At 52.0% G+C, this 25981-nt stretch overlaps 2 protein-coding genes across 4 annotated transcripts in view; both read right to left on the reverse strand.

The window, feature by feature from the left end:
- Positions 1–8922, reverse strand: part of LOC144484080 (uncharacterized) — a 49186-nt gene extending 40264 nt beyond the window's left edge. Inside the window, exons 1-2 of one of the 3 annotated variants that reach the window (XM_078202615.1) lie at positions 8822–8922; positions 2525–5159 (exon numbers count right to left, since the gene is read on the reverse strand). In XM_078202615.1, the coding sequence (XP_078058741.1) occupies positions 3456–4886 (1431 nt within the window). In that variant the 5' untranslated portion in view covers positions 4887–5159; positions 8822–8922 and the 3' untranslated portion in view covers positions 2525–3455. Of the gene's footprint in view, positions 1–2524; positions 5385–8821 lie in introns of those variants that run through there. The other 2 variants (XM_078202614.1, XR_013496058.1) reach the window with 2 other exon arrangements.
- Positions 8923–21450: 12528 nt separating this feature from the next.
- Positions 21451–25981, reverse strand: part of LOC144484079 (uncharacterized) — a 192129-nt gene continuing 187598 nt past the window's right edge. Inside the window, exon 8 of the mRNA XM_078202613.1 lies at positions 21451–22217. Within this exon, the coding sequence (XP_078058739.1) occupies positions 21451–22217 (767 nt within the window). The remainder of the gene's footprint in view (positions 22218–25981) is intronic.

Below are 25981 nucleotides of genomic sequence, written 5' to 3' on the forward strand. Positions count from 1 at the left end.
CCAAATTCGCACCTCAATATGCCAACATCTTCATGCACAGGTTCGAACAAGACTTCTTCACCGCACGGGACCTTCAACTGATGCTATACACTAGATACATCGATGACATTTTCTTCCTTTGGACTCATGGTGAGCAATCACTGAAACAACTATATGATGACATCAACAAGTTCCATCCCACCATCAGACTCACCATAGATTACTCTCCGGAATCGGTTGCATTCTTGGACACACGCATCTCCATTAAGGACGGTCACCTCAGCACCTCACTGTACCGCAAGCCCACAGATAACCTCACGATGCTCCACTTCTCCAGCTTCCACCCTAAACACGTTAAAGAAGCCATCCCCTACGGACAAGCCCTCCGTATACACAGGATCTGCTCAGATGAGGAGGATCGCAACAGACATCTCCAGACGCTGAAAGATGCCCTCATAAGAACAGGATATGGCGCTCAACTCATTGATCAACAGTTCCAACGCGCCACAGCGAAAAACCGCACCGACCTCCTCAGAAGACAAACACGGGACACAGTGGACAGAGTACCCTTCGTTGTCCAGTACTTCCCCGGAGCGGAGAAGCTACGGCATCTCCTCCGGAGCCTTCAACATGTCATTGACGAAGACGAACATCTCACCAAGGCCATCCCCACACCCCCACTTCTTGCCTTCAAACAACCACACAACCTCAAACAGACCATTGTCCGCAGCAAACTACCCAGCCTTCAGTAGAACAGTGACCATGACACCACACAACCCTGCCACAGCAACCTCTGCAAGACGTGCCGGATCATCGACACAGATGCCATCATCTCACGTGAGGACACCATCCACCAGGTACACGGTACATACTCTTGCAACTCGGCCAACGTTGTCTACCTGATACGCTGCAAGAAAGGATGTCCCGAGGCATGGTACATTGGGGAAACCATGCAGACGCCGCGACAACGGATGAATGAACACCGCTCAACAATCACCAGGCAAGACTGTTCTCTTCCTGTTGGGGAGCACTTCCTTTATTTAACACTTTAGATTCCAACTCAAACTTAAAACCGTTGCAACACTTCAACTCTTTACTGAACATTAACTCTAATTATTTAACTGAAAATAGACACTACCTGGTTAGAATGAAGTCCATTCCTGATGTGGAATCTGTTCTTTTAGTCTTTGACGATGTTCTTCAGAGTTATCATTACAGACAAAGAACTGCACATCTTTTATCTACAAATTGTTTCAACTTTCCAGCCAATTCTCTGGTGCCCAGCCAATGCTGTAACCAGAAATCAATCACATGGCTTGAACAGTCAATGAAATTTCTTGTAAACAACTCTGTTATGCTTTGTGTCAATAACATGTAGCTCACATCACCTCCATAAAACTTGGTGCCATCAGGTCAACCTCAAAATAAACAACTCCCCACATTTGGTCAACACAGGAAGCTGCAGGTCACAGTTCCAAGACCAGGCCATGACATACAGTAACTCTGCAGCCTGCATTTGTTTTTAATTATAAGTTGACCAAAAATCCCAGCATGCTTAATTCTCAGTCACCTTTGCTTTTGAAAACTAATGTTGTCATTATGGGCGTCAAAAATCATTGTTGTAGACGTGCATTGTCCGTCCACATGACATAAGAACATAAGAAGCAGGAGTAGGCCATCTAGCCCCTCGAGCCTGCCCCGCCATTCAATAAGACCATGGCTGATCTGATAGTGGTTTAGTTCCACTTACCCGCTCCCCATAACCCTTAATTCCCTTATTGATCAGAAATCTATCTACCTGTGATTTAAACATATTCAACGAGGTAGCCTCCACTGCTTCAATGGGCAGAGAATTCCAGAGATTCACTACCCTCTGAGAGAAGAAGTTCCTCCTCAACTCTGTTCTAAACTGACTCCCCCTTATTTTGAAGCTGTGTCCTCTAGTTCTTGTTTCCTTTCTAAGTGGAAAGAATCTCTCTGCCTCTACCCTGTCTGGCCCCTTCATTATCTTATATGTCTCTATAAGATCCCCCCTCAGCCTTCTAAACTCTAACGAGTACAGGCCCAATCTACTCAATCTCTCCTCATAAGCTAACCCCCTCATCTCCGGTATCAACCTGGTGAACCTTCTCTGTACTCCCTCTAAGGCCAATATATCCTTTCCCCCCTTTCCTGCCAGCTCCAAACCCATTACATTTCTCCCTCTCTTCATTTTGAATAATAGTGAAACATTAACTCCGTTTCTCTCTCCACAGATGCTGCAATTTTCCAGTTCTTTCTGTATTTATTTCAGATCTACCTGCAGTGGAGGAAAAACACTATTTACTATCCAGGATAAAATAAATGTCCTTCATCAGCTTTTGTGGATCATTTCAGTGGAAATGTGCTCTCCCAGGCTCAAAGAGCATCAGCCCACTGGAAGCAAAGCCACGTGATGGGCCAATCCAGCAGAAAGAAACCCTCCGACCCTCTGTTAGCGGGGTTTACCAGGTGGCCGGGTATCGCTGAAACTTCAGCGAATACAAAGACTCACAAAAGCCAGTTTCCAAGTTTAAAGATTTATTTGACCAGCAAAGCTCAGGGAGAGATTATCGAAGAGTCCTCGGCCCCTCCAGAGATACAGCAGCCTGACATCTCCAATAAACTCCAACAAATACAGTTTAAGATCGATCAATTATACATTTTTCATATCAAATTCTCCCGCCTTTCATTAGCTTTGAATCAATCTTCAATATACTTAAATCATTAATAACATCTGTCACATACTTTAGACAATTGCATTTTACCCTCTGACATGATGGTTATTCATTGGTCCGCAGAATCTGGACGTTTCCTCCCCTGTTGGTGACTCAACTTCCTCTACTGCTTAGCAACGCCAGACGCTAAGGTCAAAGTTAATCTTCCCACTATTTTCCTCCATGTCACCGGCCATATCAGACTGATGCACGTTCTCATGTCTGAGAAGACATTGTCTTATCCAGATAGAGAATAACTCTGTTCATAAGCAGCCCTGAGAACCTGACTGCTCACAATTCCCGTTAATAAGAACTTGCACATTCTGAGGTTTCATTGTTTCCTAAGAATGAGGCTCTGTCTGAAAGTCCCCAGACCATCAGGCCCGGCGGCAACTTGCTCTTGGCTAAAGCACTCAATCACTCTATAAAAATACAGTCAATACATTTAAAATATCAAAAGATGCGTTTAAATCATAATCACTTGTTTTAAATCTCTTACTGCATTCACATGTGTGTGAACTATTCCCTTGTTAGCTTCTGAGTCTGATTTAGAGTCATTTAACTCAATGCTGGTCGTTCAGTCAGTGTCTTAAATGCCTAATGGTTTAAAATCTTCTCTAACCTACTAGGATTTTTTTCCTTTCCCCAACACCCTCCCACTTCACCAATTGTCAGAATGAAGATGGTTCAGTCCAGGATGTGATTAACAGCAGCAATAACAGCAGAACCCAACCCTGGTCATCACTTGTGAACTCGCTGGTGTCTCTGCAGGCTGGATGATGTACTGAATCCCTTCCCACACTGAGGGCAGGTGAATGGTCTCTCCCCGGTGTGAACTCGCTGGTGTCTCTTCAGGGCATTTGAATGTCTGAATCCCTTGTCACACACAGTGCAGGTGAAGGGCCTCTCCCCAGTGTGAATTCGCTGGTGTCTCTTCAGGGCATTTGAATGTCTGAATCCCTTCCCACACTGAGTGCAGGTGAATGGTCTCTCCCCAGTGTGAACTCGCTGGTGTCTCTTCAGGGCATTTGAATGTCTGAATCCCTTGTCACACACAGTGCAGATGAAGGGCCTCTCCCCAGTGTGAATTCGCTGGTGTCTCTTCAGGCTGCATAACTGAGTGAATCCTTTCCCACAGTCAGAGCAGGTGAACGGTCTCTCCCTGGTGTGAACTCGCTGGTGTGTCAGCAGAATGGTTGAGTGAGTGAATCTTTTCCCACAGTCAGAGCAAGTGAATGGCCTCTCTCCAGTGTGACCTCGCTGGTGTCTCTGCAGGTTGGATAACTGAGTGAATCCCTTCCCACACACAGAGCAGTTGTACGGCCTCTCCCCAGTGTGAACTCGCTGGTGTATCCGCAGGTCAGAAAACTGAGTGAATCTCTTCTCACACACAGAGCAGGTGATTGGCTTCTCCCCAGTGTGAACCCGCTGGTGTGTCCTCAGGCTGGATGACCATTTAAATCTCTTTGTGCAGTGAGAGCAGCTGAACGGTCTCTCCTCAGTGTGAATGCGCTGGTGAATCATCAGATCTGCAGCACTTTTGAAGCCACTTCCACAGTCAGAACATTTAAAGGGTCTCTCATTGCTGTGAGTGACTTTGTGTGTCAGCAGGTTGGATGAAGTAGTGAATCCCTTCCCACACACACAGCAGGTGAACGGTTTCTCCCCGGTGTGAACTCGCTGGTGTCTCCACAGAATGGTTGAGTGAGTGAATCCTTTCCCACAGTCAGAGCAAGTGAACGGCCTCTCTCCAGTGTGAACCCGCTGGTGTATCCGCAGGTCAGATAACTGAGTGAATCTCTTCTCACACACAGAGCAGGTGAATGGCTTCTCCCCAGTGTGAACTCGCTGGTGTCTCCACAGGCTGGATGACCATTTAAATCTCTTTGTGCAGTGAGAGCAGCTGAACGGTCTGTCCTCAGTGTGAATGCGCTGGTGGGACATCAGATCCTGTGAGCTTTTGAAGTCACTCCCACAATCAGAGCATTTAAAGGGTCTCTCATTGGTGTGAGTGAGATTATGACTCAGCAGACCGGGTAACTGAGTGAATCCCTTCCCACACACAGAACAGGTGAATGGTTTCTCCCCAGTGTGACTGCGTTGATGAGTTTCCAGCTCAGATGGAAACCTGAATCCCTTCCCACAGTCCCCACATTTCCATGGTTTCTCCATGGTGCGGGTGTCCTTGTGACTGTCCTGGTTAAAGCTCTTTCCACACTCAGTGCACTGGAACACTCTCACTCTGGTGTGTGTGTGTCTCGGTGTTTTTCTGGTCACACTGATGTTTAAAATCTTCTGAAGCAGACAGAACAGAGAAGTTTTCTACTTTTGGATTCAAAGGTCGATTATATACATGTCCCAGTGAATTGAGTGACTGTCAGATCTTCAGGTGATCTTCAGGAAAAGTTTGAGATTTCTATCTGTAAATCCTCACCCTCTGATATCCTGTAAAAGGAATTTACAAAAGTCATCATTGTCGGTGCAGGAGAGAAATTCAGAACAGACTATTTTACTTTCTATGGAAAATTCTTTTTTCATTGTTGAAAGTCAGGTCGGATACTTCGAGGTGTTCTATGAAGCTCGCCTGACCTGTAACATTTTACGTTGAATTTGGCGAGGATGAGCATGAGAGGTTTCACTTCAGGTGTGATTCAACTGACCCTCGAGGAGCTTTTATTGAAAACAAAGTTTAATTAAGAATATTGTTGACATGCACAGCAAGACAATTAGCGAGAACTTTTAGTAATTGCAAACAAGAAACACAACAACCACGATAAGGTACAACGCTGAAGGAATATCTCTAACGTGTTCTAACCAAAGCCACCATCCAATACACAAAACACTCCTAATAAGCACACTACAGCATAGGTTAATGCCCACTTGTTACAGGTATCCAGCATCCTGGGTTGAATGCTGAAAATCCCTTGGGAAGAAACTCAGAAGTGATTGTAGTCGAATCTGTTCCCCTAAAACACAGTTTCTTTAAGGCAGAACCAAACAAAGAGAAAATACAGACAAAGAGACTGCTTCTTAGCTTGCTGCGAAACTGCTTTCCAAAACGAAACTAAAAGCCGAAAGGAAAAAACTCCGATCACCTGACTGCCACAAACGAATCTGAAAGCCCCATCACCTGACTGCCACAGCTCAGCTCCACCCCGTAATGACATTGCTCAAGCTATAAGCGGCATGATTTTAAAAAAAATTTTTTTCAAGGTATCATTCAAGGTATGACATAATTCCCCAAAAGCTGTGAATCTCCATCCCACACACTCTCCCTCCATTCTCACTCTGCTGTATCTAATATTCACCCTCCCAATTCTCCTGAAGGTGCTGATTGAGGCTGATTGACAGATCCATGCTCACTGCTTCCTGTCCTGGACACAGAGAGCTGAAAATCTCCATTCAGGCTGCCAGACAGATATATGTCGATGTGACAGGACGAACAATGTGTGGAATGTACAGACTGGATTCACTTCCTTTCCCTTCAGTTGCTGCAAATTCCCAATTTCCCTCAGAATGAGAAAAGAAATGGAAAGGGGAGAAAAGGAAGTCTTTTACTCACAGATGTTGGCCTCTTTTTAGGTCAAACCAAAGAAACAAACTCAAGTTAAGTCAGGACAAAGTAAAAGGGGCAGCTCCCCAAAAGGAGGGGGGGAACAGCCCGAACAAAAATCAAAGTACAAAGGAAACTTAAAAACATCAAATTAAAATGTGATTATTAGGGTCGATAACGCACCCCAACCCCTGCGGTGCCCAGCGGGCGCGGAAGGCGTCAACCGCGCCCATGGACACCGCATGCTCCCTCTCCAGGGACAGCTGGCCGCGAACGTAGCCGCGGTAGAGGGGAAGACAGTCAGGATGGACGGCCCCCTCGATCGCCGGCTGCCTGGACCGGTAAATGGCGCGTTTCACCAGGCCCAGGAGCAGGTTCACGAGGAGGTCGCCATCCCGACCCTCCCCTCTCCGCACTGGGTGTCCGTAGATCAGGAGCATGGGACTGAAGTGCAAGCAAAACATTAATAAACGGTTCTTTAGGAAAACAAAAAGGGAGTGCAACCTAAGACACACAACATAGACATGGTCCACGGACTCCACAAGGCCACAGAAAGGGCAGTCTTCGGAGCCCGTGAACCAGTGAATCCTACGGTTGTGCGGCACTGCTGCATGCATCACTCTCCACCCCAGGTCCCCGACGTAATTGGGGGAGATCCCTCCGTAGAGGGACCTCCGCCGCCCGGCGGCAACAAGGCCCGCCAAGGTGTATCCGGGCGACAGGTGAGGACGCGGTAGTGGAAGGTGTGCAGCAGCAGCCCGCACAGGAAACACCTCCGCGCGGTAGAAAAAGGCACGGAGGACATTTCCGTGAGGCGGCTCAGGCTGTGGGGCACCTCACCCAGGGGAGGGGGCTGAGGCTTTGGGCCAATGTGGAATTCCGCCCGAACAGGGGAACGCTCGGGCGGGATCCCACCGCACGCCTGCGCCGTCTCGAGTTTGCGTGCAGTTTCGGGGCCGAGCACGACCGTCCTAAGGTCTAGGATGGCTTTGGCCGCGCGCCAGACGGATGTCCCAACGCGCTCAGCCAGCACGCGGGGACTCATCCAGCCCGCTCCTCCGCCATCGAGCACGTCCCCGATTCTGGTCACCCCGGCGTCCACAGCCCCCCTCTCCGCCAGCCACCTGAAGTCATACGGCTGGAGGAGCGGATTCCTGAGCAGCGGCTCTCGCACGAGAGCCGCTACTCCTGACGGGGGAGAGCTGCGTCGCGAGGCGACCTTGTTCCAGACAGTGAGGAGGTCCTGGTAAAAGACGGGCAACTCCTGCAGGGTGGTCGAAGCACGCCCCAGTTCGATATGCAGGGGCTGCAAGTCATAACTCAGGCCGTGCCACTGGCGGAAGAAATACGTTGCCAGGCACACCACTGTGGAGGGGGCTCAACGTAAAGGTACCTCTGCAGGGCCTGGAGGCGGAAGGTCGCTATCTGAATGCGGAGGCACAGCAGACCTTGTTCGCCCTCCTCAAGCGGTAGATGCAGAACCACGGCAGGGACCCAGTGCAGTCGATTGTCCCAGAAGAACCGCAGGAGGGTTCTCTGGATATTGGCAACATGCTACCAAATAAACCTGTTGGACTTTAACCTGGTGTTGTGAGACTTCTTACTGTACTGGCAACAAAGCCAGGGGGAGGGGTCAAAGGGACCAGCCGGTACCACAGCATGGAGGCGAGCAACTGGTTTATGACGAGAACTCGTGCCCGTGAATGGTCACAAACACTCACCTCTGAAACAATTTAACTGATTTTAATATTAAAATCTCCTGCTGGAGCCTGCAGCTGGAAAGATATCAGAAGCATTGGCATCAGAGAAAAATCTCCCAGTTGAGGAAATCCCCGGGGAGCGGGGGTGATGTCACTGTGCAATTTTAAGTATGTAATGAGATCACAGACAGGAACACAGAATACCTGGGTCTGTGCAAACCAGTGATCACCACACACATTATGGAGGATGTGAGGCTCCTTGACAGGGTGCAGAGGAGATTTATCAAAATGGTTTCAGGGATGAGGAATTATAGTTACAATGTTAGGCTGGATAACTTGGGGTTGTTCTCCTTGGAGCAAAGTAGATTGATAGAGGTGTACAAGGGTACGTGGAGGTGTCAAAGTTTACATGCTCTGTTTACACGTGTACAAGCTCTGTCTATGGGTCATCCAGTCTCAAAACGTTGGTTGTATTCTCTCTCCACAGATGCTGTCAGATCTGCTGAGATTTTCCAGCATTTACTGTTTTTATTTTCCTTTCTTTTTCCTTCTCTGCTACCGCTCTGCCTCATCAATAAGACATTGGGACTCAGGGTTGATGCAGTTTGATGGACAAGTTGTCTCCATTCTGAACACTGGGGAACAAGCCCCTCCCACTGATTGACAATATTGCCCTCTACAAACATGGCGGCCGCACGTGCGCACTGCTGCATATTGCCCCCAATAAAGATGGCGAACGTTAACCCGGGACGAACATGAGGAGCTGCAGCCCTGCTCGGTACAAACTGGGTCCGAGAAGTTCTCTTCCGCGGTTTTCGGCTTACACAACATGCTTACGAAGCGTTTCCACCCACCTGGACGATCCATTGCTCTCTCCGTACCTCCAATCACCTCTAACAGATTTCCGAGCCCAAAACAAAAGCCGTTTCCCATCGCCATTACTCACACTGCGCATGCTCCAGTCAAAGCTGGCCCCGCCCCTCGTTCGTTCCCATTGGCACTGTCCCCTCTTCCCATTGGTCCGCGCTGCCGTCAATCAGCCGGGCATTGTGACGGTGATTTGCTGCTTGTCCAATAATAACAGGAAGAAGTTTAACAACACCAGGTTAAAGTCCAACAGGTTTATTTGGTAGCAAACGTCACACAAGCTTTCGGAGCTGCAAGCCCCTTCTTCAGGTGAGTGGGAATTCTGTTCACAAACAGGGCTTATAAAGACACAGACTCAATTTACAGAATAATGGTTGGAATGCGAATACTTACAGCTAATCAAGTCTTTAAGATACAAACAATGTGAGTGGAGAGCTTCCACTCTAAACACGTTGGACAAGCCCTCCGTATACACAGGATCTGCTCTGATGAGGAGGATCGCAACAGACACCTCCAGACGCTGAAAGATGCCCTCATAAGAACAGGATATGGCGCTCGACTCATCAATCAACAGTTCCGATGCGCCACAGCGAAAAACCGCACCGACCTCCTCAGAAGACAAACACGGGACATGGTGGACAGAGTACCCTTCGTCGTCCAGTACTTCATCGGAGCGGAGAAGCTACGGCATCTTCTCCGGAGCCTTCAACATGTCATTGATGAAGACGAACATCTCGCCAAGGCCATCCCCACTTCTTGCCTTCAAACAACCGCACAACCTCAAACAGACCATTGTCCGCAGCAAACTACCCAGCCTTCAGGAGAACAGTGACCACGACACCACACAACCCTGCCACAGCAACCTCTGCAACACGTGCCGGATCATCGACACAGATGCCATCATCTCACGTGAGAACACCATCCACCAGGTACACGGTACATACTCTTGCAACTCGGCCAAAGTTGTCTACCTGATACGCTGCAGGAAAGGATGTCCCGAGGCATGGTACATTGGGGAAACCATGGAGACGCTGTGACAACGGATGAATGAATACCACTCGACAATCACCAGGCAAGACTGTTCTCTTCCTGTTGTGGAGCACTTGAGCGGTCACGGGCATTCGGCCTCTGATATTCGGGTAAGCATTCTCCAAGGCAGCCTTCACGACACACGACGGCGCAGAGTCGCTGAGCAGAAACTGATAGCCAAGTTCTGCACACATGAGGACGGCCTCAACCGGGATATTGGGTTCATGTCACACTATCTGTAATCCCCACAACTTGCCTGGACTTGCAGAGTCTCACTGGCTGTCCTGTCTGGACAGTGGGGCGGCACGGTAGCACAGTGGTTAGCACTGCTGCTTTACAGCTCCAGGGACCTGGGTTCGATTCCCGGCTCGGGTCACTGTCTGTGTGGAGTTTGCACGTTCTCCTCGTGTCTGCGTGAGTTTCCTCCGGGTGCTCCGGTTTCCTCCCACAGTCCAAAGATGTGCGGGTGAGGTTGATTGGCCGTGCTAAAATTGCCCTTAGTGTCCTGAGATGCGTAGGTTAGAGGGATTAGTGGGTAAATATGTAGGGATATGGGGGTAGGGCCTGGGTGGGATTGTGGTCAGTGCAGACTCGATGGGCTGAATGGCCTCTTTCTGTGCTGTAGGGTTTCTATGATTCTATGAATACACATCTCTTTAGCCTGTCTTGATGCTGTCTCCACTCACATTGTTTGTACCTTTAAGACTTGATTAGCTGTAAGTATTTGCATTCCAACCATTATTCTGTTAATTGATTTTGTGTCTTTATATGCCCTGTTTGTGAACAGAATTCCCACTCACCTGAAGAAGGAGCTTAAGGCTCCGAAAGCTTGTGGCTTTTGCTACCAAATAAACCTGTTGGACTTTAACCTGGTGTTGTTAAACTTCTTACTGTGTTTACCCAGTCCAACGCCGGCATCTCCACATTAGTAATAACAGTGACAGAGTCTCAGTGTAACAATGACACACACAGGCTCCAATTCATTCAGAGTGGAGATGGGGCACAGAGACAACACAGCAAAGCACTGACTTACTCTGAGTGTAACAAATACAATGTTTGTTAAAATATTTAGAGTCACATTGCAGTATGTTAGTGAACACAGCATTAGATCCAATGTAATGGTAATACAGTCAGTATCTCGTGCACCATAACCAAAGTTTAGGTTTCATTTGATAGTGTGAGTGAGTCATGGTCCATTGATATGATGTATTTAAATTCCGATGTGTGTTACTCTGCTACTGTCATTATCGGACAATAACCTGTCTGTCATTCCAATTCTGCTGTATTTTACAACGGCAGTTTCAGTGTCTCTGAGGTCATTTTAACTGCAGGTAATCTGACATTAAGGGAGACAAGAGGCCCAACAAACATTTGATTATAATAGGAGGACAAAGTGCAAGGGAACAATGATATTTTAAGGTGTCTGTGTTATGGTGAGTGTCACTGGGAGGTGAGTGATAAAATACAAGTGGAAACATCATGACAGAGACACATGTGACTGACTCGGCCTGACTGAGAGCTGTTATACTCGAGGCGAGAATAATGAGGACATGGGAAACTCCAGGGATTTCTGATATCTGAGGTGTATCTGTTAGAGGAACTGAAAATAATCAGTTCCTCCTCATGGTCATCTCCAGTTCTCAAGTTACACAGACACACAGGAAAGAGATCTGACAGCTCATCAAACCCAATATTTTAATCTTCTGTTTGAGACACATTATAATCGAAAAGATCAAATATTAAAACCTGAGGAGAGATACATTCAGAATGTCACAAAGATGAGTGAACTGTCTAATTAATCCCATTCACCATAACTTTGCCAATTTATCCTCTGCAAGTATTTATCCAATTCCCTTTGAAAGCTACTATTAAACTTGCTTCGAGCACCTGTCAGTTTGTGCATTCCAGATCATATCAAGTTATTGTGTAAAACATTCTCCTTAACACCCCTTCCAATTCTGTTGTCAATTAAATTAAATCTCTGTGTCCTCTGCTTACAGACCCTCCTGCACCGGGGAAATCGATTCTCTCCATCGACAAACCCTCCTGCTGCTGGGAGATCATTTCTCTCCATTGACACTATCATAAATCATTTGTCATTTTAAACACCTCTATTAAATCTCCCCCAGCACATTCCCTGATCTAAGATGGATAACCCATGTTTTTCCTGCCCTGAAGAATTATATGGACTCAAAATGTTAACTCTCTGAACAGGTGCCGCCAGACCTGCCGGGTTTTTCTGCTTTTCTCCCTGTTTTTCCCTCTGTAATCAATCAGAAACTCTCCCTGATTTTGAACATCTTGATCAAATAGGAACACACAAAGCCTGAGAAAGATACAGAGGAAGGGAGAGACAGAAAGACTGAGAGAAAAACTGAGAGAGATTTTAAAAAGCAGAAAGATGAGGTGGTCAAAGATAAAAGCGGAGAAACAGAGGAAACAAGCAATACAGAGAGAATGATATACAATATAAGGGAGCAGGCTATCAGTTCCTGGCTATGGGGAGCAGAGGCACGTCTCTGTCCTGTATTAGTTTACTGTCCCCTTTAATATATTTCAGAAATTAGATGGGCACATAAAGGAAATAAAGTTGCAGGGGAAAGGTAATATAGAAAGGGAATGGGACTGACTGGATTGTTCGACAGAGAGTCGGCATGGATTCGAGTTACTGAATGGACTCCTTCTGCGCTGTAATGACTCGATGAGTGAAAATATATAACATAGCTTCAGTGTTACATTACAAAACGAGAAATAATAATAAATGTACTTTGTTACAGAACCATAAATAATCTACCAAATCTACAATATAACAACACAAGGCATATCTCTATCCTGTATTAATTTATTGTTCTTTTAAATGTCAGCCATCACCTGGGGAAACCAGCCCTTTAATTGTGAACATTAGGAAAGGGACCTTTTAGCCAGACAAATCAGCGTGTCAAGCTGAGGGAGCAAAGGATGTCAATGTCTTTAAGAGAAAGAGAGACCCGGGCCAACCTTTCCAGAGTCTGCAGCCTCCCTGGATTCACTCCGTTTCCCTTTAGTTGCTGCAAGTCCCCAATTTCCCCCAGAATGAGAAAAGAAATGGAAAGGGGGAGAAAAGAAAGTGTTTTACTCACAGATGTTGGAGAGACAGAAGAAGTTTGAGTCTGTCTGAAGCGCAATCTTCATTCAGAGAGACCTCTTTTTAGGTCAAACCAAGTAAACAAACTCAAATTAAATCAGGACAAAGTAAAAGGGGCAGCTCCCCAAAAAGGAGGGGGAACAGCCCGAACAGAAATCAAAATGCAAAGGAAACTTAAAAACATCAAATTAAAATGTGATTATTAGGGTCAATAATGCACCCCAACCCCTGCGGTGCCCAGCGGGCGCGGAAAGCGTCAACCTCGCCCGTGGACACCGCATGCTCCCTCTCCAGGGACACCTGGCCGCGAACGTAGCCGCGGTAGAGGGGAAGACAGTCAGGATGGACGGCCCCCTCGATCGCCCGCTGCCTGGACCAGTAAATGGCGCGTTTCGCCAGGCCCAGGAGCAGGTTCACGAGGAGGTCGCCATCCCGACCCTCCCCTCTCCGCACCGGGTGTCCGTAGATCAGGAGCGTGGGACTGAAGTGCAAACGAAACATCAATAAAAGGTTCTTCAGGAAAACATAAAGGGAGTGCAGCCTAAGACACTCAACATAGACATGGTCCACGGACTCCACAAGGCCACAGAAAGGGCAGTCTTCGGAGCCCGTGAACCAGTGAATCCTACGGTTGTGCGGAACTGCTGCATGCATCACCCTCCACCCCAGGTCCCCGACGTAATTGGGGGAGATCCCTCCGTAGAGGGACCTCCAGCGGGGACCTCCGCCGCCCGGCGGCAACAAGGCCCGCCAAGGTGTATCCGGGCGACAGGCGAGGAGGCGGTAGTGGAAGGTGTGCAGCAGCAGCCCGCACAGGAAACGCCTCCGCGCGGTAGAAAAAGGCACGGAGGGCATTTCCGCGAGGCGGCTCAGGCTGTGGGGCACCTCACCCAGGGGAGGGGGCTGAGGCTTTGGGCCAATGTGGAATTCCGCCCGAACAGGGGAACGCTCGGGCGGGATCCCACCGCACGCCTGTGCCGTCTCAAGTTTGCGTGCAGTTTCGGGGCCGAGCACGACCGTCCTAAGGTCTAGGATGGCTTTGGCCGCGCGCCGGACGGACGTCCCCGCGCGCTCAGCCAGCACGCGGGGACTCATCCAGCCCGCTCCTCCGCCATCGAGCACGTCCCCGATTCTGGTCACCCCGGCGTCCACAGCCCCCCTCTCCGCCAGCCACCTGAAGTTATACGGCTGGAGGAGCGGATTCCTGAGCAGCGGCTCTCGCACGAGAGCCGCTACTCCTGACGGGGGGGAGCTGCGTCGCGAGGCGACCTTGTTCCAGACAGTGAGGAGGTCCTGGTAAAAGACGGGCAACTCCTGCAGGGTGGTCGAAGCACGCCCCAGTTCGATATGCAGGAGCTGCACGTCATAATTGAGGCCGTGCCACTGGCAGAAGAAATACGTCGCCATGGCACACCACTGTGGAGGGGGCTCAACGTAAAGGTACCTCTGCAGGGCCTGGAGGCGGAAGGTCGCTATCTGAGTGCGGAGGCACACCAGACCTTGTCCGCCCTCCTCAAGCGGGAGATACAGGACCGCAGCAGGGACACAGTGCAGTCGATTGCCCCAGAAGAACCGCACGAGGGTTCTCTGGATATCGGTGACAAAGCCAGGGGGAGGGGTCAAAGGGACCAGCCGGTACCACAGCATGGAGGCGACCAGCTGGTTTATGACGCGAGCTCGCGCCCCGTAGGACAGCACTCGGAGCAGTCCTGTCCAGCGACTCAGGCCGGCGGTGACTTTGGCCTCCAGCTCCCGCCAGTTCGCCGGCCAGGATTCCTCGGCTGGGCAGAGATGGGCCCCCAAGTAGAGGAGGTCGGTCCTGCTCCAGGTGAAAGGCCTGAGCTCCTCCGGGAGGGGGTCCGTCTCCCAAGGACCGACAAGGAGTCCGGAGCACTTGGCCCAGTTGATCCTGGCGGAGGACGCGGCGGAGTACACCGCCTGGCATTCTCGCATCCTCCGCAGGTCAGCCGGGTCCGTGAACATGAGGAGCACGTCGTCGGCGTAAGCTGACAGGACCACCCCTACGTCCGGTCCGCGCAGGACCAAACCTGACAACCTCCTCCGCAAGAGGCGCAGGAACGGCTCCACGCATACGGAATACAGTTGGCCGGACAAGGGGCAGCCCTGCCGTACTCCTCTCCCGAAGCGAAGGGGCGCCGTCAGGGACCCGTTAACCTTAATCAGACACTCTGCGGCAGAGTACAGTAATCGGATCCGGGCGACAAAATGCGTCCCGAACCCGAATGCCCGCAGAGTCCCGAGTAAATACTCGTGCTCCACCCTGTCGAACGCCTTCTCCTGATCTAATGACAAGAAGGCGCCCGACAGACCAGCCCTCTGGGTGTGATGGATTAGGTCCCGGACCAGGTGGAGATTGTCATGTATGCAAAGGCCCGGGACCGTGTAGGACTGGTCAGGGTGGATCAAGTGGTCCAGCACGGATCCAAGGCGTGAAGCCATAGCCCTGGCAAAGATTTTATAATCCGTGCTGAGGAGGGAGACCGGGCGCCAGTTCTTGAGCAGGTGGAGATCCCCCTTCTTGGGCAGCAGGGCAATGACGGCCCTGCGCCACGAAAGGGGCATCTCCCCGGTAGCGACGCTCTCCCCCAGGACCCCCGCGTAGTCGCTCCCCAGGACGTCCCAGAACGCCCTGAAGAACTCTACTGTCAGCCCGTCCAGCCCAGGGGCCTTGCCCCGGCTGAGGCCATTTAGGGCGCCGGTCAGCTCGGCCATGGTGGTAGGGGCCTCGAGCCTGCCGACGCCCTCCGGGCTGACCTGCGGCAGGTCCTCCCACAGAAGTCTGCGGGCATCCTCGCTGGACGGATCCGGAGAGAAGAGCGAGGTGTAATACTCCCGGGCAATGGCCCGGATGCCCTCCGGATCCGAGACGGGGGAACCGTCGTCGGCCAGCAGCGTAAGGAGCTGCTGACGGTTAGCCCGCCCTCTTTCCAGCGAGTAGAAGAAGGGGGAGCCGCGGTCCAGGTCCACCTGGAACTGGAGCCGCGACCTCACGTACGCGCCGCGAGACCTGGCAAGCTGCAGGTCTCGCAGCGCGTCCTTCTTCTCCCTGTACTCCGAACGCAGGGCCGGGTCCGCGTCAGGCCGACTGAGACGTGCCTCCAGGTCGAGCACCTCCTTCTCCAACTCCTCGAGCCTGGATTTCCGCCTCTTTGTCGACCCCCTCGCGTACCCCTGACAGAAGGTACGGACGTGAGTCTTGCCCACATCCCACCAGAGCCTCAAGGAGGGGAAGCCTCCCCGCTTCCTTCTCCAGCCGGCCCAGAATCGACGGAACGAGTCCAGGAAGCGCTCGTCCTCCAGCAGCGTGTTGTTAAAGTGCCAGTACGCGGACCCCCGCCGGATGCGAGACGGCGCAAAGTCCGCCCACACCAGGCTGTGGTCCGTGCTCGACACCGGCCGCATGGAGACCGAGGACACGCCGGACACGTGCGCCTTCGAAATGTAAAGGCGGTCGAGCCTGGACGCTCCGACTCCAGGCCTCACGAAAGTGAAGGCGCTGGAGCCAGGATGGAGATGTCTCCAGACGTCCACCAAGTCGTGGGACCCGATCAGGTCCCGCAACTTCACCACCGCCGGAGTGCGCAGCCAGGGGCCGGTGCGGTCCCGTGCCTCGAGGATGCAGTTGAAATCTCCCCCGAGGATAATGCATTCGCCCCCCGCGATGGTGTCGATGTGAGCGGACACTTTCTCGTAGAAAGTCGTTTGCTGCGGTCCAGCGGTCGGGGCGTAGACATTCAGCAAGTGAATGACCACGCCCCCCTCACGGACCGTCAAGTGCAGCAACCGGCCTGGCACCGGCTCCTTGACCCCCAAGATCTCCGGCTTATAACGCGGGGCCAACAAGATAGCCACCCCGCAAGAAGCGAGCGTGAGGTGGCTCATGTAGACCCCCCCTCGCCACTCCAGGAGCCATTGGGCTTCGTCTCCCGGAACGGTGTGGGTTTCCTGCAGGAAACACACCGCATACTTCCCGTCACGGAGGACCGAGAAGTTCTGGAACCTGCGGTGTGGCCCACTGCTGCCGTTGATGTTGAGGCTGGCTATGGTCACCTTCATGTCAGCAGCTTTGTGCCACCGTCACCACTTAACTAGGTGTGTGGGGGGGCGCTGGCGCAATTCTCACCAGTCCACCCCCCACCTTTTCGAGCCTGTGGAGGAACCGCAGTACCCAGCGCCGCTCTATTTTCTCCAGGCCCGCGGAGGCATGCGAGCATGCCTTCACGGACCGGACGAGCTGCGCCAGGTCCGGCCAGTGGCCGAGGGCTAGCCGGATTATGTCAGAGCGACCGGAATGGTTACGGATAAAGACCCTGAGGTCCTTGGAGGGGATGAGGGACAACTCGGTGGGGGGCACGAGGGAGTCCCCCGCCTCGCTCTGGGCAGACTCTGAAAGTGTCCCCGTGCCCTCCACCGAGCCGCTGACCTCCTCAGGGCGGTCGCCCCTCGACTCCGAGTCCCCCGCCGCAGGACGTACGGCGGGCGGCACGGAGCCACCAACTAGCCCTAGCCCCTCCCCGATCCCACCCCCAGGATCGGTGGAGGAGGGGTTCCCCCCCGGGCTCACCTTTCCCGGATTGCGGGCCCCCGTGCGACGGCGGCCCAGCCCCCCCCCCCGCCCCAGACGCTTGGACACCCCCCAGGTCCGGTGTATCCTTCGGACTGAGGTTGGGGATGTCCAGCGTCCAAGGTCGGGACGGAGAGGACGAGTGGATCGTCTCTTCGCCGCCGCCGCACGAGGACATGAACATTGGAGTGTCGCCCCAGTCCCCCGACAGACTGAAGAAGAACTCCGGGTTGTAACCGGCCGGGTGGAACGGAACCGTGGGGGCCCCGCTGCCACCCGGCCCCGGAGACTCCTCGCCGGGGGACTGAGGCAACACATGCTTGGATTTACAGGGTGCCTTGCCCCCTTTTTTCTGGGGACAAGGCACAAAGACAGGTGGGGGCACGGCAGGAGATGACTCACAAGGGGGGAGGGGCACGCAGACCTCGAACTCTACGGTGCCCGAGGGGCCCCGCCTCTTTTTGTTAACCTGCCCTCGGGCAGGCGAGGCCCCTCGCCCTCCGCCCCTCTTCGCCTTGCCGCGCCCCCCCTGCTCTCCCGTCACTTCCCCCCGAGGTGGCGGCGTCGCCAGTTTTGCCGGCTCGGGGTCGCTTACCCCCCCATGCTCGGGCCCATGATCCCGGGCGCCGGACCCAGCACGAGGCCCCGGAGAGCCCACGGGCCCGGCAGATGGTGGTGGTGGGGGGGGTGCGCAGGTGGAGACTGAGGCGGTCCCCGAGCCGGCTGCCGGGGTGGTTGGGGTGTCTTTCCTGGGGGCCGGGGTTCCGGTACCCCCCTTCTTTTTTGTAGGTCCTTTATGGGCCTTTTGGCCGCGCGGGGGCTCCGCTCCCCCCCCGCCGGCAGCTGAGGTGGCAGCTGCTGCCGGCGTGGCCTCCCCTCGCGGGGGGGCAGATGGTACTCGCTTGGGGGGAGAGGGGGCTGCGGTGCCAGCTGCGGCCGCCTTGGGTTGGTGGTCGGCGGCCTTGGAGACGGGGCAGTTTTTCCTCACGTGCCCCGCCTCCTTACAGGCATGGCACCGCACACCGTCCGCGGACCAAAAGACCCGGTACGTGGTCCCCTCGTGGGGGACATTGAACCCTCCCTCCAGTTCCTCCTCCCGGGCCAGGCGGACAAAAACCTGGCGCCGGAAGGAGTATATGTGGCGGAGGGAGGGGTCCCGAAGGCCGAGCGGGATCGGCTGCACCCCGGACCTGACCTCCCCCAGTAGATGGAGGTGGGGGAGGAGGAGCTCACTCGGTAGGAAGGGCGGGACGTTCGATATTACTATCTTGTGGGCGGTGGCCTCCAAAGGGTCCACCGCCAGGAACGTCCCGCCCACCGTGAGCCCCTTTTCCAGGGCGAGGCGAACCGCCCGCTCGGCCTTCAGGAAGAATACGGCCCGGCCGTACATCTTTGAGGCCGCGACAATGGCTGAGGGGCCGACAACCCCAGCCATTGCCTTAACGCAGGCCTCGATAGACATGTCGGGGTGGGCGTAGCACTTCACCCCGAGCTGCCGCGTGATTAAAGAGAATGGCGGCAGGGCCTTGGGAGCGGCGGGGGCTCTGGCAGCCGCCACGCCCGCATAGGTGGGCCGAGAAGGCCCTGCCACCGGCGACGCTGGTGATGTCGCCATTGTATCAGGGGAAGTGCTACACCCACCCCGAGACTGCCCAGATGCACGGCAGGGCGTATGTGGGATGGGGAAGATAAGGCAGGGTGGGGTAGGCGGGGAAGGGTGTAGGTGCTCTCTCCTCGGAGCGAGAGAGGGAGAGAGGAGGTTGGAGGAGCAGGAGGGAGATGAGGCACAAGGCCGGTGCCCCAGTCAGGAGGGAAAAGGGGAGGGGGTGCCGGTCCCGGGGGCAGCAGTAGTGGGTAGGGGAAATAGGAAAGGTCTTCACCCCCCCCCACTGCAGATGGAAAAGAGACAGTCCAAACGCCTTCGCCCCCCCCCCCCTCTCCTCCAGTCACTCCCTGTCCTCTCTTCCTCCCCCCCCCCCCCCCCCGGGAGAGCGCACCCTCCAGAGGCCGGATGGCAGGCAAGCAGGCAGTCAGGCAGTCCAGACGGCAGGCAGCCCAGACGGCAGGCAGGCAGGTAGGTAAGCAGGCCAGACGGCAGGCAGGCAGGTAAGCAGGCCAGACGGCAGGCAGGCAGGTAAGCAGGCCGGCAGGTAAGCAGGCCAGACGGCAGGCAGGCAGGTAAGCAGGCCAGACGGCAGGCAGGCAGGTAAGCAGGCCAGACGGCAGGCAGGCAGGTAAGCAGGCCAGACGGCAGGCAGGCAACAGGCAGGCCGGGCAAGGCAGGCAGCAGCTCACCTCCCTCCTTCCTCCCCGCAGGGAGCCAAGAACAAACAAAACAAAACAAACAGAACCGGGCGTCTTCTTAAACAAACTGAAAAACAAAGTGTGTTACTCACAAACCAAACAAAAAAAAAGAAAGCAAGTCCAAAAGTTTCCGCCCGGCTCCGACCCGGGGCCCCCCGCTACTCGGGCGAACGTGAAACCACTTCACCCCGGAAACAAAGTGCAGGCGCTGCCCCAGAGGAGGCACGTTTCAGGCCGTCTGAAGCTCAATCTTCATTCAGAGAGAAGCAGCAGCAGCAACTTTGCTGGGCAGGAATGAGCAGCTGAACAAGCTCATTGTCCACTTCCGCATTCAGACAATGGGGGCGCTCTGATTGGCTGGAGGACCAGTGAACTTCCGGTCCTCCAACTTTCCATTGGCCAACACCTCAGCCTGCAGGTCAAAAGGTTGGTTCCCCCGAACACGCGCATCTTCCCCTCTCCCTTGGACATGCGCAGTCACCGCGCGGCTTCTCGCTCTGGCCGGAACCGCCAGCTGGTTGCCTGGAAACCGTGGCTGGAAGAGGTGCAGGGGGAGGGGGAACATAGGGTGGGGGCGGGGCTCCCGGCCTGCTCAATGCGGAAGTTGTCCAATGAGCTTCAGATTGAAACTTACAATTATAACAGGACATGTGGCTGTTCGTCGCTGCCTCGCCCACGATCAGCACCAACACTGCCTTCCTGAACTGCTATCATGCCTGAGGTGTAGGTACACCCACAGTGCTGTTAGGGAGGGATTTCCAGCTACACATTCCACACTTCCTCGGGACTGTGGGTGGATACCAGATTGATACATTTCATTCAACTGCACCCAAGCTGAGTTATTCAAATCCCTTTATTGTACAGGACAATATATTCATGATTTCTTTAAAACAGAAATTCAACATTCCCATTTGATTTCAGGTATTAACATATTCTGTGAGTTTGTTCTTTATTGTCAATGTCAGGCTGGGGCTCTTCCCCTTGGAGCAAAGGAGGTTGAGGGGAGATTTGATAGAGGTGGACAAGATTCTGACAGGTTTAGATAAGGTGGACAAAGAAAAGCTGTTCCCATTAGCTGACAGGACAAGGATGAGGGGGTCACAGATTTATGGTTTTGGGTCAGAGAGGAAGGGGGGATGTGAGGAAGAATATTTTGATGCAGCGAATGGTAATGACCTGGTACTCGCTGCCTACGAGGGTGGAGGAAGTGGAGACAATAAACAATTACAAAGGAAATTGGATGGGCATTGGAAGGTTTCAAACAGAAATGCTGACGAAATATCTCTGAACTTCCTAACACCCTGTCACTCTGTGATCCTTGTGAAATCTGAAACCAGGTATTTGCAACAAGACTCAAAGAGCATCAGCCCACTGGAGGCAAAGTCATGAGACCGGCCAGTCCAGCAGAAAGAAACCCTCCGACCCTCCCCATTGACCAACTGTGAGAATGAACAAAATGCAATCCTGGATGTAATTGAGAGCAGAAACAATAGATTACAGAAATTACAGAAATCAATTACAGAAATCCTGTAATTGAGAGCAGAAACAATAACAGCAGAATCCAACCCCTGGAATCACTTGTGAACTTGTTGGTGTCTCAGCAGCTGGGATGAAACTCTGAATCCCTTCCCACACTGAGAGCAGGTGAACGGCCTCTCCCCAGTGTGAACTCGCTGGTGACTCCGCAGGGTGAATAAACTAGTGAATCCCTTCTCACACTGAGAGCAGGTGAATGGTCTCTCCCCAGTGTGAACACGCTGGTGGGTCTCCAGCTTAGCTAATTGACTGAACCCCTTCCCACACATAGAGCAGGTGAACGGCCACTTCCCAGTGTGAACTCGCTGGTGTCTCCGCAGGGTGGATAAATCAGTGAATCCCTTCCCACACTGAGAGCAGGTGAACGGTCTCTCCCCAGTGTGAACTCGCTGGTGTCTCTGCAGGGTGGATAAATCAGTGAATCCCTTCTCACACTGAGAGCAGGTGAATGGCCTCTCCCCAGTGTGAACTCGCTGGTGTGTCCGCAGGCTGGATGACCGAGTGAATCCCTCCCCACACTGAGAGCAGGTGAACGGTCTCTCCCCAGTGTGAACTCGCTGGTGTGTCTGCAGGCTGGATGACCGAGTGAATTCCTTCCCACACTGAGAACAGGTGAATGGTGTCTCCCCAGTGTGAGCTCGTTGGTGTCTCTGCAGGCTGGATAATCGACTGAACCCCTTCCCGCACTGAGAGCAGGTGAACGGCCTCTCCCCAGTGTGAACTCGCTGGTGTGTCCGCAGGGTGGATAAATCAGTGAATCCCTTCTCACACTGAGAGCAGGTGAATGGCCTCTCCCCAGTGTGAACTCGCTGGTGTGTCCGCAGGCTGGATAACTGACTGAATCCCTTCGCACAGTGAGAGCAAGTAAATGGCCTCTCCCCAGTGTGGCTGCGCCGATGAGCTTCCAGATCAGATGGGTATCTGTATCTCTTCCCACAGTCCCCACATTTCCATGGTTTCTCCATGGTGCAGGTGTCCTTGCCTCTCTCTTCAGTTGAAGACTCGTCCACACACAGAACAGTCCCCCCACCCCCGCTGTGAATGGTGTGATATTTATTCAGGCTGTGTAACTGGTTCAAGCTCAGTGCACTGGAACACACTCACTCCAGTCTGGCAGTGTGTTGGCACTTTTCCAGTCACACTGATGTTTGAAATCTTTTCAAGTCATCAGGCCGGACAACCATTTCTCCTCGATTCAAAGGCCGATGGATATTCAGGTCCCATGGAATATGACTCTGTCAGATCTAGACACAACGTTTGAGATTTCAGCCTGTGATTCCTCTTTCAGTATCCTGTAAAACAAGTTTACAGAGGTCATCAGTGTCAGTGCAGGATAGAAATTCAGAACACACAATTCTAGTTTCTATGGAACATTCTTTCCTCTCTCCAGACTCGAAACATTGGCTCTATTCTCTCTCTATCTGGGGGATAGCGTGGGAAATGATGCTGTGGTAGATCAGCCAATTCTCAATGAATGGTTGAGGCAGTTCGATGGGCTGAATGGCCAACTGCAGCTCCTGTTTCTTATGATTTCTGTGTCCAGGACAGGAAGCAGTGAGCATGGATCTGTTAATCAGCCTCAATCAGCACCTTCAGGAGAATTGGGAGGGTGAATATTAGATACAGCAGAGTGAGAATGGAGGGAGAGTGTGTGGGATGGAGATTTACAGCTTTTGGGAAATGAGAGAGGAAAGAATGTTCATTAGAATCATAGAATTCCTACATCTTATCAACTGTCCCTGATCCTTCACAATGAATCTCTCTTCTCAAGACACTCTTATCTCTGACTTGTCTGTTCTGCTCGCAGTCTCACAAAGCAGCTGCCTGTGTGCTGATACAAGGGGCCCTGCGAGGCAAGTTTAATGCTCCATGACTGTGTCTTTAATGACTGAATAACTATAGGAATATGGTCAAGTCAGCTAAATCACATGATGCTTTATGTTTCGGTTAGTAACTGTCCATTTTGTTAACATAGCACATTTGGATATATAAATACATATAAAAGCAAAATATTGCGGATGCTGGAATCTGAAACAAAAACAGAAAATGCTGGAAAATGTCATCAGGTCTGACAGCATCTGTGGAGAGAGAATGAAACCAACATTTAAAGTCTGGATGGCCCTTCATCAGAGTTCTGACAAAGGGTCATCCAGACTCGAAATGTTAGTCTATTCTCTCTCTATAAATATATATACGACAGCTGCCTCAGCCTTGGCCCACTCTAACACATGCACGAAGCAGTGCTGACTATGTGGAAATGCTCAGATTAAAGTTTCCTGCCTTCTCTTTAACAGCTAGTGAAAATGTTTTTCGGCTTGCAGACCTTCAAAGGAGTCAGTGTCTGTTATTTCAGCATGAACAGGCTAATCTTCACCTGCGTAGGCCCCAGAACATTCTGCTTTTCGGCCTTCACCAGAGGGTGAGCAAGGCCAGATTTCTCCATAACAAATACCAAAGGCGAGATATGGGGATATGCTATGCAAATAAAAGATTTGCAGGAGTCAATTTTTCATCGAATGCGAAAGGGTGAAAAGCTAGGATTTAATTGGCGAATATGTCCGTCAATGAAGGATTAGAAACATTCCTGGTTTCTGATTTGCTGTAATTGACTATTATTGCCAAGTTATTTTTCTGTAACATCAGAACCACTTGCGGGTGGAGTTTAGACAAATGCGAGGTGATGCATTTTGGTAGATTGATCCAGGGCAGGACTTACTCAGTTAATGGTAGGGCGTTGGGGAGAGTTACAGAACAAAGAGATCTTGGGGTACATGTTCATAGCTCCTTGAAAATGGAGTCACAGGTGGACAGAATGGTGAAGAAGGCATTCGGCATGCCTGGTTTCATCGGTCAGAACACTGAATACAGGAGTTGGAATGTCTTGTTGAAGTGGGACAAGACATTGGTAAGGCCACACTTGGAATACTGTGTGTAATTCTGGTCACCCTATTATAGAAAGGATATTATTAAACTAGAAAGAGTGCAGAAAAGATTTACTAGGATGCAACCAGGACTTGATGGATTGAGTTATAAGGAGAGACTGGATAGACTGGGACTTTTTTCTCTGGAGCGTCGGAGGCTGAGGGTTGATCTTGTAGAGGTCTATAAAATAATGAGGGGCACAGATCAGCTCGATGGTCAATATCTTTTCCCAAAGGTAGGGGAATCTAAAACTAGAGGGGATAGGTTTAAGGTGAGAGGGGAGAGATACAAAAGTGTCCAGAGGGGCAATTTTTTCACACAGAGGGTGGTGAGTATCTGGAACAAGCTGCCAGACGTAGGAGTAGAGGCGTGTACAATTTTGTCTTTTAAAAAGCATTTAGATAGTTACATGGGTACAATGGGCATAGAGGGATATGGGCCAAATGCGGGCAATTGGGATTAGCTGAGAAGTTTTTTTAAAAAAGGGTGGCATGGACAAGTTGGCCAAAGGACCTGTTTCCATGCTGTAAACCTCTATGACTATGTGTAAAAAACTTGCCTCAAACATCTCCATTAAACCTCGCCCCTCACACCTTAAACCTGTGCCTCCTAGTAATTGACTCTTCCATCCTGGGAAAAAGCTTCTGACTATCCACTCTGTCCATGCCCCTCATAATCTTGTAGAATTCTATCAGTTCACCCCTCAACCTCCGTTGTTCCAGTGAGAACAAACCAAGTTTCTCCAACCTCTTCTCATAACTAATGCCCTCCATACCAGGCAACATCCTGGTAAATCCTTTCTGTACCCTCTCCAAAGCCTCCTCCTTTTGAATGGACCTACCTCATATTAAGCTGATCTTTTTCTTCACCCTTTCTGTAACTGTAACACTACATTCTGCACTCTCTCCTTTCCTACTCCCCTATGAAATCTATGAACAGTATGCTTTGTCTGTACACCGCGCAAGAAACAATACTTTTCACTGTATCCCAATACATGTGACAATAATAAATCAAATCAAACCCATTGCTGCATTTCCTTCCTGAAGCCACATTTGTCCACTGGGGCCTGGCCCCGGGAGGAAGCGCTGCAGCTGCCGTTGTGTTGGGTGTTGAGGCGGTGCCGCTAGTTCCTTATTGGGGGTGTTGAAGCCTCCACTGGGGGTGTTGAAGCCTCCACTGGGTGTGTGGAGCCTCCCCTCCCACCCACCCACCCACTGCCCCTAACGCTGCCTCCGCTTATCCGCCTCCTTCCCGCCTGAAGATCAGACAAACAAGCGCTTGTCCCTGGGGATGAGCCGCACTGCGCATGCCCAACGTCACAATGTCCGGGGACTGATTGACGGCGGTTCCGGGCCAAGAGGAAAAGGGGGCGGGGCTGGAGGACCGAGCGGGAGCGGCTGGTCCTCCAACCAGAGTGAATAGGGGAGGGGTCTGAAGCATGCGCAGTGCGGGTAATGGCGGCGGACGGACGGTTTTAACTCGGATCCAAGATCAGATCAAGGTAGAGAGCGGCGCGCAGAGAGCGATGAATGTGGCGGGTGGGTGGAGAGCCTTCGTAAACATGTTGTTCAAATCCAAACCCTGGAAAATAACTTCCCGGGCACCCTGTTGGTACCAAATTGGAGGCGCAACTTGTCGTGTTGGGCT

This window comes from Mustelus asterias, unplaced genomic scaffold, assembly GCF_964213995.1.
Source record: "Mustelus asterias unplaced genomic scaffold, sMusAst1.hap1.1 HAP1_SCAFFOLD_92, whole genome shotgun sequence".
NCBI classification, from domain to species: Eukaryota; Metazoa; Chordata; class Chondrichthyes; order Carcharhiniformes; family Triakidae; genus Mustelus; species Mustelus asterias.